General features: G+C 41.3%; 1 protein-coding gene across 1 annotated transcript in view; it reads right to left on the bottom strand.

Moving 5' to 3' along the window:
- Window positions 1-16985, bottom strand: part of pdzd2 (PDZ domain containing 2) — a 163533-nt gene that overhangs the window by 121406 nt on the left and 25142 nt on the right. The window contains exon 3 of the mRNA XM_048614884.1: window positions 3226-3685. Within this exon, the coding sequence (XP_048470841.1) occupies window positions 3226-3685 (460 nt within the window). The remainder of the gene's footprint in view (window positions 1-3225; window positions 3686-16985) is intronic.

Raw genomic sequence — 16985 nt, 5'->3', positions numbered from 1 at the left:
GAGGTTGGGCTGGGGAAGGTACTTGCGATCGTGATAGGTGAGTGCAGGTAGGTGGTGTTGGGGATTGGTCAGTGAGGTGGGAGGAGCTAATACCTTTCACCCCAACCTCAAGTTCACCTGGACCATCTCTGATACCTCTCTCTCGTTCCTGGACCTCTTTGTCTCGATCTCTGGTGACCACCTTGAAACTGATATCTATTTCAAGCCCACCGACTCCCACAGCTACCTACACTACACCTCTTCTCACCCACTTCCTGCAAGAAAGCAATCCCCTACTCCCAATTCCTCCGCCGCGTCTGCTCCCAAGATGAGGCGTTCCACTCCCGAACATCCCAGATGTCCTCGTATTTCAAGGACTGCAACTTCCCCTCCACAGTGGTCGAAAACGCCCTCGACCGCATCTCTTGCATTTCCCGCACCTCTGCCCTCACACCCCCTCCCCACAATAAAAACAAAGACAGAATCCCCCTTGTCCTCACGTATCACCCCACTAACCTCCAGATTCAACGCATCATCCTCCGCCACCTGCAATCTGACCCCACTACGAAGGATATATTTCCCTCCCCACCCTTATCTGCCTTCCGGAGGGACCGCTCTCTCTGCATCCACCTCATCTGCTCCACACTCCCCACTAGCCCCACCACCTTTTCCTGCAACCGCAGGAGGTGCTACACCTGCCCCTACACCTACCGCAACCCCCACCTCCATCCCAGACCCCAAGAAAACCTTCCACATTAAACAGATGTTCACCTGCACATCTGCTAACATGGTCTATTGCATCCGCTGCTCCCGATGTGGCCTCCTCTACATCGGGGAGACAAAGCGGAGACTCAGAGACCACTCTGTGGGGTACCGGTGCTCGGTTCGCGACAAACGAAAACACCTTCCAGCTGCGAACCACTTCAACTCCGCCTCCCACTCCCTGGACGGTGTCCATCCTGGGCCTCCTCCAGATCACAACGACGCTACCCGGAAACTGGAGGAGCAGCACCTCATATTCTGCCTTGGAAGCCTACAACTCAATGGTCTCAATGTGGACTTTACTAGCTTTAAAGTCTCCCCACCCTCAGCCTCATCCCATGACCAACCCTCCCCCTCATCCACACCTCCTCGACCTGTCCATCTTCTCTCCCAACTATCCGCTCCTCCCACCTCACTGAGCAATCCCCACCACTACCTACCTACACTCACCTATCGCCATCCCACCTACCTTCCCCAGCCCCTCTTATCCCCACCTCCCTGACCTGCCCATCTTCTCTCCCACCTCTCCACTCCTCCCACCTCACTGACCAATCCCCACCACCCCACCTACCTTCCCCAGCCCGACTCCCCCCTCTCTATTTATTTCAGAGCCGCCTTCCTCTCCCCCATTTCTGAAGAAGGGTGCCAACCCAAAATGTCAGCTTTCCTGCTCCTCTGATGCTGCCTGGCCTGCTGTGTTCCTCCAGCTCCACACTGTGTTATCTCAATGTAATTAGGTATGTGCCAAAATGCTGGCCTTGATGGTGATGTCCATATCCCATGAAAGCATAAAGGAAACAAAATCCTAATCCAGCTGCTATTTAATTCCAAGGCTTTCCATTTTAAGGGAAGAACAGCAATAAGAGGCACTGCTTAAATATATAGGTCAGCAGCAAGAGCAGAGAAAATGGATATCATTGAGGACAAAAGTCCTGATAAAACAATGGAACGCAGAAAAGTATAATCATGATTCAAATATATTTTGAAATTGAAATGGGAATGAGTTACAGCTTCACTCCTGCTAAGGTATTTCTCTCCAAAGACCGTTTGGCATCAGTGAAAAGCTAAAGATAGCAATATTTTTCATTCTATTTCCAATACACATTATCTCCAAAAAGGGAGTGTTAAAGTAAGTTAAAACAAAGAACTGTGGATGCTGGAGATCTGAAACAAACAGCAATAGAAATTGCTGGAGAAACTCAACTGGTCTGGCAGCATCTGTAGATAGAAAACAGTTAATGTTTCAAGTGCAGTCATCCTTTTTCAGAACTGATGGCAGCTAGGAGAAAGGTGGAGATGGACCTGAGAGAGAGAGACACAAAAGGTTGGGAGTCAAAAATATTGTTGATAGTAAGCCAGCCAGGGAAGAAGATAAGCTAGACAGGTGATAATGGGGGCTATTAGCAGTAAAAAATGGGTATGGGAGTGGATAATAGATATGAAAGTCAGTGTCCATGCTTTAAAAACTGTTAAACTTTATGTTGAGTCTTGAAGTCTGTAAGGTCCCCAAGCAGAAGATGAGATGTTGTTCTTTCAGCTTGCGTTGTGCGTTGCTGCAGCACTGCAGCAAGCCCAAGACAGACGGGAACAGTGGGGTGTTGAAGTGACAGGCAACTGGAAACTCAGGGTTTATTTTTACGGACAGAATGTTCTACAAAATGGTCGCCCAATTGTGTTTCATCTCTCCATGGTACAGGAGACCATGTTGTGTGAGCAGCAAATAGAGTAGTCTAGATTGAATGAAATGCAGGTAAGTTGTAGTTTGATCTGAAAGGTGTGTCTGGGACCCTGGGTAGTGAGGAGGAAGAAAATAAATGGGCAGGCGTTACACTTTCTGCCATGGCATGAGAAGGTGCCATGGGAGTGGAGGTGGGGTGGACCAGGATGTCCTGGAAGGAATGGTCCCTGCAGAAAGCTGATAAGGGAGCTCGCGCCTGGCATCCCACTAGAGGTGGCGGAAATGGTGGCTTATGATCCCTTGGGTGTGGAGTTGCTGGAGCACAAAATGAGGACCGGGGGTCCCTATTGATCTTGTAGGAGGAAACAGAACGGGTGAGGGCAGAAGTGCAGGAAATAGGACAGACATGGCTAAGGGCCCTAACAATCACAGTCACAGGGAATCCATGTTTGAGGAAAAGGGTAGTCATTTCTGAGGCTCCTCTGCAGAAGGTGGCAACATCAGAACAGATGCGACTGAGGCAGATCACCTACTTAGCTTCTCTTCTTCCCTGGTTTACTATCAACAATCTTTTTGTCTGTCTATCCTTTCTTCCTTCTCTCTCTGAACTTCATCTCCACTTATCCACTCATTCCTTTTCCCTCCCTCATCTCTGTCATCTGCATAAATACCATCCTTTCCTAGCTACTATCAGTTCAGAAGAGTTACTGGTCTCAAAAGGTTAACTCTGTTTTCTCTCCACAAATGCTGCCAGACCTGCTGTGTTTCTTCAGCAATTTCTGCTCTTGCTTGTAAAAGTATGTTACCTGAGTAGACTGTTCACTCTGTCTAGAGTCTGTCTTCCCAGTTTCTGAGAGTCGAGTTCTTTGATGTGTTGTCGATAGGGCAGTGATTCCATTAGAAATTTGCTCTTCTGATATCTGGTTAACAGCTGCATCAGAGTCTTTGGGGTCACAATGAGCGTCAATCCCTTCAGCCTTTGAACATTCTGCCTCCATGGAGACATGATATCCATTCTCTTGCTCAGAGCTATGACTCTCCCGACTGTCCTGGCTATCTCGATTGAGGGAAGAACGAGAGATGACACCAAACTTTCGAGTCCGTTTGCCATTCTGCGTTGGACTTCCACTTGCCTCCGAGCTGCTACTGCTTGTCCTGAGTTCACTGTTGCTGCCATTGGAAGGAGGAAGAGGAGCTTTGCGTTTAATCCGACGCAGCATGATCAGGTAAATGCATCCGCCATTCCAGCACTGGTCAGCCAGGTAACTGTAACACAAACAGATTGCATTCATCAACTAAATGTAAGGATGGGATTACAAGAAGCACTCTATAATTGGCTAGGATGAAATTCTCTTTCATAAATTTAGCCAAATAGTCAGTTTGAATAATTGTTTTTCATATTAATTCATGGGACATAGGCATCATTGGCTAGGCCAGTATTTATTATCCATTGTTAAGTGACTCCAGCCACATCAACCACATTGCTGTGGATCTGGAGTCACATGTCGGCTAAACCAGGTAACGATGGCAGTTTCCTTCTCTAAAGGGCATTTGTGAACCAGATGCAGTTCTACGACAATCAACAGCAGTTTCAGGCGATCATTAGACGATTAATTCCAGATTTTTATTGAATTTAAATTCCACCAAATGCTGTGACAGGATTCAAACCCACGTCTCCAGAACATTATCCAGGTCTCTGGATTAACAATATAATAATACACTAAGCCATCATCTCACCTTGACTGAGGGCTGGATTTTCATCTCCCATGGGAGGTATGAATCAAGTCACAAAGCACTGAACTTTGTTTTCCATTGCTGAAAGAATAATTTCATCTGTCTTGCCAACCCCAGAGTATCTCTTCCGAGATTGGGGCCCCCACAATAAAGATTAGGAATGAAGGGTGAGAGTTAGAAATCCATTAAGCAAATTTGGCAAGTGTGCACCTTTGTTTTTAGTACATGTTTATCAAGTGGAAAATTCTCCATCACTAGTTGCGAGTTTAAAAATAGTAACATTCCTTACATAATACTACACCGGAATCTCATTCTCTTGAACATTTAATGTATCTGTGACTTTAATTCCAATATTGGAACCTCCAATAGCATATTCCTATTCTCAAACAGATGAGTTTAAACAAACTCAGCTTCAAGTCGACTTCAGGGTTTTATCCCAACACTAAGAGTCATAGAGTCATCCAGCACAGAAACAGACCCTTCGGTCCAACCAACCCATGCCGAACATAATCCTGAACTAAACTAGTCCCACCTGCCTGGTCCTGGCCCATAATCTCTCCAAACGCTTTTTTATTCAATAGCAGAGCTCAATGGGCTAAAGGTCTACTTCTAATCCTATGATTTTCTCCGTCTATTATGTCACGCCGATTTGTTAATGTTTCTTGAGTTGTGGGGTAATGAAAGGATTAACTACATCAGTTCTGGGATAAAGTTAGCGGGAGGCTTGATAAAGTGTTAGAGGGAGGATGGAAAGAAATGGCACATCAACACGTGTGTGAAACACGGATACGAACAGAGCATTGGGCCAAAAGCCCTGTTTCTTGTTGTAGGGCTGTACAGAAAGAAATTCTATGTAACAGTTAACTGCATAGAAAAAGTCAACGGATGCCCATTGTGATGGCTGGTGTTAGATATACCGTAATGGGCAGCTTCTAGCCACACCGCCACTGGTCAGCCTTCAGCTGCTTGGGCCCTAGACTTTGGAATTTCCTCTCTGAACAGTTTGACATCTGTACCTCCCTTGTCTTTATATCATCCTTAAACCCTAGCTCCTTGACCAAGACCAAAAACAGAAATTGCTGGAAAAGCCCCGCAAGTCCGGAAGCATCTGTGGAGAGGAAACCGCAGCCAAAAAGTCGGCTCCACTGGATCCAAAACATTAACTCCGATTTCCCTCCACAGATGCCACCAGACCTGTCCAGCTCCCCCAGCGACCCCTGCCCTTGTCCCTGACCAAGACTTCGGACATCTCTCTTTCCAATATCTCCTTAGGTGGCTCGGTGTCAAATTTTAGCTGAGCAACACTTCAGAGTAGTGCCATGGGATGCTCTGTTTCACAAGGGGCTCCCATATAAATGCGATTGTGGTTTTAATGCCTGGGAGGAAGAAATGAATACCTGGGATTCCTTACCAGAATACTGCTGAACGATAACTGCTTTTTCTGGTTCTGTAAGATGAAGTAGTTTCAGTCGACTTAATCTGAAGGTATTGCAGCAATAAAGGGTATGAAAAGTATCCCTTTATTTCCTGGTAACATGATTTTATTTTCTCTCAATTACACAGCCCACATGCTTTCCACAACAAGTGTCCTTTTTTTTACACCACATTTTAAATTCTGCTTCGAGAACAGAGAGTTAATTTTGCGCTGTCTCAGTTGCAATTTTGTTGTGAATGTGACAGTCCCAGTTCTGATTCATTGCGGCTAAATTGATTAATGTTAAATTGTTTATCAATTTGCCCACGTGCAGAGTGGCAGCTTGACATATTTGCTAATCAAACTGTTCAGAGATATTACGACATACCTCTGGACCAGGTGGAATTTGAACTGGGTCTCTGGCTCTGAGGGAGGCACACAACACTACAACACCCATAAAATTAAATAACACCAGCTACAGTGTTAAGATTTGAACCCACATAAGAACATAAGAACTTGGAGCAGGAGTAGGCCGTCCGGCCCTTTGAGCCTGCTCCGCGATTCAATAAGATCATGGCTGATCTTTTCGTGGACTCAGATCCACTTACCCGCGTTCTCACCATATCCCTTAATTCCTTTATTGTTCAAAAAAAATCTACTTTATCTTTAAAAACGTTTACTGAAGTAGCGTCAACTACTTCACTGGGCAAGGAATTCCATAGATTAACAATCCTCTGGGTGAAGAAGTTCCTTCTCAATTCAGTCCTAAATCTGCTCCCTCTAATCTTGAGGCTATGCCCTCTTGTCCTAGCTTCACCTGCCAGTGGAAACATCCTCTCTACTTCTATCTTATCTATTCCCTTCATAATTTTATATGTTTCTATAAGATCCCCCCTCAATCTTCTGACGATTAGCCCAGGCCAGTCGATTATGTGATATTGTTGATGTAAAACAGAACAGAACTTGTGACCAGGCTGTGGATTTTAATTTAGAAGGGCTCAAATTTACAAATGGCTGACTTAAGAACACTCATACTTACAAACGGAATCCCATACAGGGGCCAAATTTTAAATATCTGACATTCGAACATTTCCTATACTTACCAGCAACTATTTTATATTAAATAAAAACCGAAAGAACTGCGGATGCTGTAAATCAGGAACAAAAACAAAGTTGCTGGAAAAGCCCAGCAGGTCTGGCAGCATCTGTGAAGGAAAAAACAGAGTTAACGTTTCGGGTCCAGTGACCCTTCCTCAGAACCTGCATTGTGTTCCAACTTGAGCACAAATAGATTGCGAACAGACTCCAGAATGGAATTTTCTCACGACCCAGTGACACCTGTAGTTTATTCTTGACACACCTCAACAATCGGTAGATCACAGCAGAGCTAAGGTATACTGTCACTGAAATAACTGCACGTAGTCTGGTATCCCATCACTAATTCACCTTTCATTTACATGTGCACAGTACATGGGCTCTGACCAGCCAGTCCTTACAATGAGAAGACTCTCTGAATCTTCTGCTTATATCTGTCAGCCAGGGCTCCCTGATTGGCCCAGGTTGACAGCCCCAATCAAGAATCTCATAGGGTATGAAGTTACTTGAAGTCTGATAAGTTTAAATAAAAGCAAAATACTACAGATGCCAGAAATCTGAAATAAAAACAGAATGTGCTGGAGAAACTCGACAGATTTGGCAGCATATATGGAGAAAGAAACGGAATTAATGTTTTGAGTTCTTCTATTATGTGTTTTTCTCTTTCCAAAGACGCTGCCAAATCTGCTGAGTTTTTCTAGCAAATTTGTTTTTTATTTACTTCAACATTTCTGGTCTAGAAGCATCACTAACTCCTTTTTCCTCAGGTAATCTACATTGTCCCCTTCTCAGGAGCACTGGTCAATATGTGCATCTCCATGCAAGGATTTGACAGTACTACGCAAAATAAAGTAAAATGGAAGTAAAAACCTCTCTCTCTACTCTGTGTGTTTTCCTTCAGCTTAAAAAAGACTCCCAGAAATTTCTAACAAAAACTCTGGGATACAGTAGTCTACGTTGCCAGTTCAAAAAATCCTAAAGCAAACACAAATCTATTAGGCTACCTTCACATTTTTAAAGAAAATATCTAGAAGAAATCATCATGGCTACAGAAATACTTACAACTTCTTATTAACTTTAAACACACAAAAACCCATAGGTTACTAACCCAAAATTCAAAATCAAACCTAAAATAAATGATGTTGAAAGTGTACATAAATCAGACTATTTATATCACAACTACAATGGGACCATATTGTATGCAAATTCAATTTTACAGAATATTAAAAAATAGGAGTAGGAGTAGGCCAGTCAACCTTTTGAACCCACTTTGCCATTCAATGTGATCATAGTTGATCTTCTATTTCAACACCAATTTCTTGCACTATGCTCATTTCCCTTAATATTCATATATTTCCCTATATTTTAAGAGCATTGCATTGAATGTTAAGCACTTTGAGGTAACTTGATGAAAAGAGCCAGCAATTTCCTCAGAGGCACCTATGCTGTCCCAGTAACTTTATTACGAATATTACAGAAGCTGCTTTCAAATCATATAAATTGGATTTTTACTTCATCTCCAAGGAAACTCTGGTAGAGAAATGGAAATACCTCTGATAAAATTTTCAGCAATAGCAATTCAATACAAATTTAAACAATATAATTCCTTGAAATGATCCTGTAGGTTATCTGTTAAAGAGTTTTAGTGATAAAATATGATCATATATTGAATGTGCTAACCCTTTGCCTCAGTACTCAATATGCTCAGTTATTAGTCCATTCCCAACCACTTAGTGGCAAAATCCAATTGTGGTAACAATAGAATACCTCTCACAAGTGACCATTTAGCTTCACAAAAGGGACAAAAATTCCACTTCTTATTCTGAAAATAAATACTTAATAAAACAGATTGAGTTAGAAAAATTGAATCATATAAATTTTATATAATATTATGATTTTATATGTTTTTATAGTTTAAGAATTAGGAGATATATGAACTTACCCTAGACAATAAATTAATTTACACACAGAGGACAGATACTTTGCTAAAACACTTACAATGGCAGTCTGGCTGCTCTCATTGAGTATACTTTTACTGCAACTTTGACGTTTTTTGTTCACTTAAGATGATCAACTCAAGATTGAATTTCAATTAAATACTCATTTTTAATGTTCTCCCTCCAAATCAGCAACTCCTCCCCCCACCACTTCCCAACACATGCCTTCCCGTTACCTGTGTGCATTTTTCGTAAAAACAATAAAATTCTAACACGTGGAAACTAAAAGTTTTCTTCCCAATTTCCATTCATTTTAGGAGATAAACTTCAGGCTTGAAAAATTGCCCATGGATGTACTATCTGCATAATTCCCTTCAGGCTAATGTTGGTTGTAATGTTACAAGAAATAGAGTTGTCATAAAAGTATAGAAATTAGCTTTTTTAACTAAAATGCTCCACTGTTTCCTTTCTTCTAAGTGCAACAGCTCCAATGCAGTATTACCAATTTCTGGCACTGAAAATCATCACGTTCACTTTGATGGACATTGCTCAGTCATGTAAGCTCTGGAACTGGATACCTGTATTAAGTTGCATAAGTCCCATCAAAACATCACCAGGGTGGAAACACATCTTTGTGAGATTGTGCAAACATAATTCCTTCATCCTTGTTGGCTCAGTGAACTCTCTGCTAACAGTAAATTATTATATACTGCACATGACCATTCAGAAAAGTATCCCCACCAGTAAAATTACTGACAGAGTGCAATTTGATTAGAACAAATGAAAATTCACATCTTACATATTAAGAATTGCCACTTCCTGAACAGCTAGCACAGTTGAAAAGTGTTAATTAAAGTAGACATTCCCATGATTAGGTTTTATTTCTTCAGATAATTTCATCTCAAAACTCACCTACTAATGAATACCGCACACTGCTGTGATTGTGCTATCAAGCTTGTTACTTATCTCTCAGCCCATTTACTACAATATTACCATAACTCAAGGATAATTTAGAAACACACACACACACGCACACACACACCCAATATCAGTGCACAGTCAATACACTTTGAATATTTTTGCCTTACCTGCCTGAACATCGCAAAACAAATGCAATGTTTATTTTTGAAAGGAGAGGGAAAAGGTGTCTATGTTGAGAATGAAGTATGAAAGAAATGGGAACAAGAAAACAGCAACCACAGCTAACAGCTTCTCTCAGAGAGAGAGAGAGAGAGAGAGGGAGACAGGTGTTCATAAAGTAATGCTGAAGCTTATTGTTCTGTAGCCAAAGGATTTCTGTACATAGGCTCCACTGAATTTGCATTTGAAACATCATTTCTAACCATCTACAAACCCTTTACTCTTGTACGCAGGCAACTGAAATGAAAACTCAACGGATATTGGTTGGTCAAGAAATAACACAGAGTCAGAGATTTTTTTTGTCATTATTCAGCAAGTCAGTGAAAAAATTACACAGCCACACAAAAACAGGTTATAAGCTTATGTCTTTTGGGCTTCCTCAATGGAGAAGGTGGGAATACAAACAAGGGAAGCACTTTATGTCTGTTAAGAAACATATGGTTATATTGTTCATGAACACTGACAAACAGAAACTGAATATTTTATACAGAAGTCCTTATTCTAAACAATCATTAATACATTTAAATCAAAACATTGCTTGTTAAGATATTTCTGTATTTTATGGGAATGCAGCAACATTATGGGAAAATTCTGTGAAAAGATGCAAACTTGTTTTCAGCTTCTCTAATCTGATGTTAATTCTCTTAACACTCAATTGTCCATGTTACTGTTGTGCTTAACAAAATATAACTTTGGTCTTTCATGGAATATGGGTGACACTGACAAGACAGCATTTTATTCCCCGTCCTTGATTGCGTGACTTGCTCAGCAACTTCAGAGAATAGTCAACAATCAACAACATTAGTCTGGTGTGGAGTTACTTGTCGGCCAAAATTCCTTCCCTATAGGACTTTAGTGACCCAGATGTGTTCTTGTGACAATGATAGTTTCACGGTCATTGTTATTGAAACTCGACTTTATTAACTAAATGGTAGGTGGGGTTTGAGTCTATCACTAAAGCATTAGCCTGTGCCTCTGAATAACCAGACCAGTGACATTGCCACCAGCTCCTCCACTGGACAAGCTCCAAGCCTGAATACCCTACTAATTAGTTGGACAAATAAAATAAAATCTGCAAAGTAATTTATTTAATATATATCCATAACCTTAGAAAAACACGAGCAGAACACTGTAGTGTGATCAGCTAAACCAATGTCATTTCTTCCATCACTTCTTCCCTCTCTTCCATTGTCTACCCCAGACCAGCTTTTCTCTTTTGTTCTTCGCCATCCTACGTTCTTTTATGGTAGAAAAACCACCACAATAAGACAATAAGATATAGGATCAGAGTTAGACCATTTAGCCCATCAAATCTGCTCCACCATTCAATTATGGCTGATATGTTTCTCAATCCCATTCTCCTACCATTTCACCGTAATCCTTGATTCCCCTTCTAAATCAACAGCCCATGTGTTTCTGTCTTAATGACACTCAAATAAGACCACAAAATAAATAATCATATCTAACAAGACTGGACAGGGTAGATGCAGGGAGGATGTTCCCGATGGTGGGTCTGTCCAGAACCAGGTTTACAATATGAGGATTCGGGATAGACCATTTAGGACAGAGATGAGGAGACATTTCATCACCCAAAGAGTGGCAAGCCTGTGTAATTCATTACCACAGGAAGTAGTTGATGCCAAAACCTTGAATCTATTCAAGAGGCGACTAGATATAGCACTTCGGGTGAATGTGATCAAAGGTTCTGGGGAGAAAGCAGGACTAGGCTATTGACTTGGATGATCAGCCATGATCATGATGAATGGTGAAGCAGGCTCGAAGGGCCGAATGGCCTCCTCCTGCTCCTATCTTCTATGTTTTCTACGTTTTTATTGAACTGTAAACTTAACCTCTCTTTGTCTCTCTCCTCAGATGCACGCAGATCTGTTGAGTACTTCTAGCACTTCTTGTTTTTAAATCAGTAGGTGTCCCTTGTTGTGCAGCTACAAATGGACTGCTCCTTTAAAACTTCTATAGCTTCAATATAAGTCACTATGATGTTACTTCCTATGTTATGAAGACCAAGTGCATGGAGGATTTATAACTGGTTGTTTTGAAACCCAGGACTTTCATACATGCAATTCCAGAAAGCTGCCTTCACATTCTACAAATGGCGAAGCTGCCTGCAAAGGCACAACAAGCATTAAAAAAAAGTGTACCGAAATTTCAACATAGTTTTTAGCCCTATTGTCTCAACACCTAGGTTCATACCTTCTTATTCTCCATCTCAATCCAATTGGGTGCTCTTCTCCCAAAGCCTATAATTCAATTATTCAACAACCTAAACTGTTTAAACTGCCGTTCCTCTTTGTCCTCCTCAGGACAAGCGATCAATGATCTACCCATAATTCAAACTGTCACTCCTTTCCTTGTCCAAACACAATGCCATTTCCACTTTCCACTCCTAGTTGAGACTGGGTCAATTTAAGCTGACATGCGCTCCCTCAAAGATCAACCCCAAATGCTCCCACACTGTTCCTTTTCCTTGTATTCTCATTTTCCCGTTATTTTCCCACTTATTGCTATTTGTTCTCCTATTCCCACTTCCATGAACACCTGAGTCCTGCAGGTTCAGAATGGATTCCGATTGTTGATCACTGTTCAGTTGATGCCATTTTGTCAGCGATTTCTAACATACTGACTATCTGTGAAATGGAATTGACTGACATATGAGAACTAGGCTTTCTTAGTCTTGTTTACTCCCACATGTTCAGCAAAATTACTACAATCAAGTGATGTTGAATCACTAATTCTTATTACTGGATATATTGCAAGTGTGATTTTTAATACAGTACTAAATGTTGCTCACATTGTTTGTAATGAAATTTTATGTTATGTAATGCATTATAGATTAACAGGGTCACTGGTTCTTATTGCAACTCTGAACAAGGGGAAACAATTATCATTACCACTGCCACACAGTGAGCACAGTTTTAACAAATTACCTAGCAACACTACTCCAAATCCTTTTCCTGTGCTATATGTAGTGCTGTATCCAGTATTGTATCCTGCAGACAAAGAGTATTTAGAAAGGCATAGTTTATCCCACTTGCCTAGACACATCACTTTGCACGTGTCATCTATGAATGTATTAATCATTTCCCAGTTTTTTTCATTCCTTCCTGACAAGTGAGCATCACTACATTTATCATTCATCTCTAATTGCCTTTGAGAAGATGGGCTTGAGCAACCCCCTTGAACTGTATAGTTTATGTGGTATCAGAACACTCAAAATGTTGTTGGGAAGGGAGTTGCAGGATTTCAACTCTGAATTGAAGGAATGGAATTATAGGGCTTAGATTTTCACTCCTGGGTTGTGAGCACATAGCATGGACATCTCCCAGTTCTGCAAACCTGACCTGGGAAAAAGTCACTCAAAAGTTGAGATTTTCATTTTGGTGTTCACTAGGAGTTGGGCCAGGCAACCCCATTGCATAGTTGGAAGGCCTTCCTTACAAGATGATCAGAGGATTAGATAGGGTGGACAGTGGGAGCCTTTTTCCTCGGATGGTGATGGCTAGCACGAGGGGACATAGCTTTAAATTGAGGGATGATAGATATAGGACAGATGTCAGAGGTAGGTTCTTTACTCAGAGAGTAGTAAGGGCGTGGAATGCCCTGCCTGCAAAAATAGTAGACTCGCCCACTTTAAGGGCATTTAAATGGTCATTGGATAAACATATGGATGATAATGGAATAGTTTAGGTTAGATGGGCTTCAGATTGGTTTCACAGGTCGGCGCAACATCGAGGGCCGAAGGGCCTGTACTGCGCTGTAATGTTCTGTGTTCTATGTTCTATGTTCTATGTTCTATGAACAGATCAGAGGATATATTTCTATCATTGTTTGGATGTTCCAGTAGAAGGACCATGTGCTTAGTTACTGACATACAGTCAAAACTGTGACTGTATAAGATCTGTAGAGGGTTCTTGTCCCTACCTTTGAACCGGAAGGCTTGAGTTCAAGTCCTACCAGCTCTACAGATGCATCATACACACCATGAATTTACGATATCTGGTGAAATTAAATATTAAATTAGATTTTTTTTAAATGCACAGCAGAAAAGCGCAAATAGAATATTAGAGGAAAAATCAATTTTAATCAGCAGCACTTTTTAAAATGCCCATGTTCTGTCATTGTCAGCTTATGTTGCACTGAAATACACACCCATCTGGTTTCCATAATACCTGATACAATAAAACACCAGCAAGCACTCAGCTCACTTTAACAGGAGAGTTCAGAATTAGTTTAGGTTAAATTGCTGGTTAATGGAATACATCCCAACTGTAAATGCAGCCAGAAACTTTCTTCATTTATAGATAAGATGAAGGAAACAGGATGCTGGTATGTTAAAACATACTGTCAATTAAATGTTTCCGGGTATAATGCCCCGTTGCTGTAATTTAGCATATCCTCTCTTTATCATAAACCATATTGGGTGGCACAGCAGCTCAATGGTTAGCATTGCTACCTCACAGCACCAGGGACCCGGATTGGAGTCCAGCCCTGGGCAACTGTCTGAGCCAAGATTGCACATTCTCCACAGGTCTGTGTGGGTTTCTGTTGGGTGCTCCAGTTTTCTCTTACAGTCCAAAGATAGGGTAGGGGACCTGGGTCTCGGTGGGATGCTCTTCGGAGAGTCAGTGTGGACTTGATGGGACGAATAGTCTCTTTCGGCACTTTGGGATTCTATTTTGTAATGAAAGCATATTTGCCTTTGTTAAGTATAGGGGTTGGGAGGTCATGTTGAAGCTGTTTAGGTTTTGTTTTGAAGCATTGGTTAGGCCACTTTTGGAATACTGTGTTCAATGCTGGTCTCCCTGCTATAGGAAGGATGTTGTGAAACTTGAAAGGGTTTAGAGAAGATTTGCAACGATGTTGCCAGGTTTGCAGGGTTTGAGCAAAAGGGAAAGGCTGAATTGGCTGGGGCTATTTTCCCTGGAGTGTCAAAGGCTGACCTTATTGAAGTTTATAAAATCATGAGGGGCATGGAGAGGGTGAATAGCCAAGGTCTTTTACCCAGGGTAGGGAAGTCCAAAACTACAGGTCATATGTTTAAGGTGAGAGGGGAAAGATTTAAAAGGGACCTAAGGGGCAACTTTTTCATGCAGAGGATGGTGTGTGTATGGAATGAGCTGCCAGAGGAAGTGGTGGAGGCTGGTACAATCACAATATTTAAAAGGCATCTGGAAAGATATATGAATAGGGAGGGTTTAGAGGGATATGGGCCAAATGCTGGCAAATGGGACCAAATTAATTTAGGATATCTGGTTGGTGTGGCCAAGTTGGATGGAAGAGTCTGTTTCCATGCTGTACAGCTCTATGACTCTAAGAAGGCTCAAGTTCCACTCAGGATGCCTACGCACATAGTCTAGTTTGATACTTCTGCATATAACTGAGGGAGTGCTGCAGTGTCAAAGATGCTATCTTTTGTATGCAGTATTAAACTGAGGCCTAGCATACTCTCTCAAGTAGGTGTGGCACTGTTTTGAAGAATAACAAGGGAGTTCCTCATGAATATTTATCCTAAAGCCAACATCACTGAAACAGACTATCTAGTCATTTATCAGATTGTGGTTTGTGGGATCTTGATCTATGTAATTTGGCTGCTATATTTCCTCCATTATGACAGTGAGTACACTACAAAACATGCTTATGTGACTGTAAAACAATTTGGTCGTCTTGAAATCGTGATAGTACTGTGATCCTGGTAGAGATCTGTAATTTTTCTTTTGAAAGTCCAAAAACCCAGGAATTTACTAAGAGAATGAAGCCACATGGTATGCTATTTAAAACAAAGAATCAAAAAGCGTAAATACTTAACACCTACATTCTATCATAGATTATATTAAGGTATTAAAAGCAAAAGAATATACTGCTTAAGACTCTAAAAAAAATTAACTCAAATTTCCTCCTGTACCAATTTGATGTAGGCCCAAAGAAACTCAATCAGACAACTATCAAAACTGGAAGATTAACGACACTACATTGTAGATTGATTCAGATCTTTGGGCCTTCCACTATTACTGTACTAGCAAAGTTTCCCCTTCAATTCTCCTCCAAATATTCCACAGTTTTAGAATCCTTGGCTCTGCTAGCTCTAATGTTCTTTAACACTGGAGTACTATACTAGAACTATCTTTATCCTCTCAGCTGGGCTACCACTGAAGTCCAACATGTTGTTTAGAAGAGTCCTTCAGTTTTCAAGGTCATTCAAACCCTTTCAGCCACTATGCAGATTTTCAATTGAATCCAGCTTGAAAGAGCAGGATCTGTTCCCAGAGTCCAGCTTGAATAAAGCTAAGCTAAATTGGTTGAATGTAGTACCCAACCTAGAAACCTACCCATGCTTAATATTAATCTTTAGTGGATCTTTTTCAATTGTTTATCTCAAAAGGCAGCTTGGTCACAAGATCATCTCGTGGAATCAAGTAACTTTTACTTAACTAGTTCTGAAGGGGACCATCATCCCCAACATAAAATGTAGGTTTTCATCAAAGCACAAGAATTAACAAAAATGCATTGTCTGTACACAATTTTTTTCTTTTCCTTTTCTTTTAACTCAATAATATATTTCTTTAGGAACAGGAAAAGATTATTAGACTTAACATATTTCTGTTTTCAACTGATTTTTCTTCGATGCTAGATCAAAAGGCCTTGCTGAAGTTGAGGTGAACAATTTCCAATGTAAATTACAATTAGGTCAAACCTTCCTTCTAATTTTATTTTTTGTAACATTCTACAGGGCATTGGTGAGATTAGAAAAAGAACAAAGAAAATTACAGCACAGGAACAGGCCCTTCGATCCTCCAAGCCTGCACCGACATGCTGTCCTTCACAACTAAAACTCCCTACCCTTCTGGGGACCGTATCTCTCTATTCCCATCCTATTTATATATTTGTCAAGACGCCCTTTAAAAGTCACTATCGTATCTGCTTCCACTACCTCCCCTGGCAGCGAGTTCCAGGCACCCACCACCCTAAACCTATGCCCCTAGTAACCGACTCTTCAACCCTGGGAAAAAGCTTCTGACTGTCCAGTCTGTCCATGCCCTTCACAATCTTGTAGACTTCTATCAGGTCGCCCCTCAACTTCTGTCGTTCCAGTGAGAACAACCCAAGTTTCTCCAACCTCTCCTCATAGCTAATGCCCTCCATACCAGGCAACATCCTGGTAAATCCTTTCTGTACTCTCTCCAAAGCCACCATACCCTTCTGGTAGTGTGGCGTCCAGAACTGAACACCA

This window comes from Rhincodon typus, chromosome 1 (assembly GCF_021869965.1).
Source record: "Rhincodon typus isolate 14 chromosome 1, sRhiTyp1.1, whole genome shotgun sequence".
Classification (NCBI taxonomy): Eukaryota; Metazoa; Chordata; class Chondrichthyes; order Orectolobiformes; family Rhincodontidae; genus Rhincodon; species Rhincodon typus.
The sequence above is the reverse complement of the archived record's forward strand: the minus strand, read 5'-3'. Positions and strand labels throughout refer to the sequence as shown.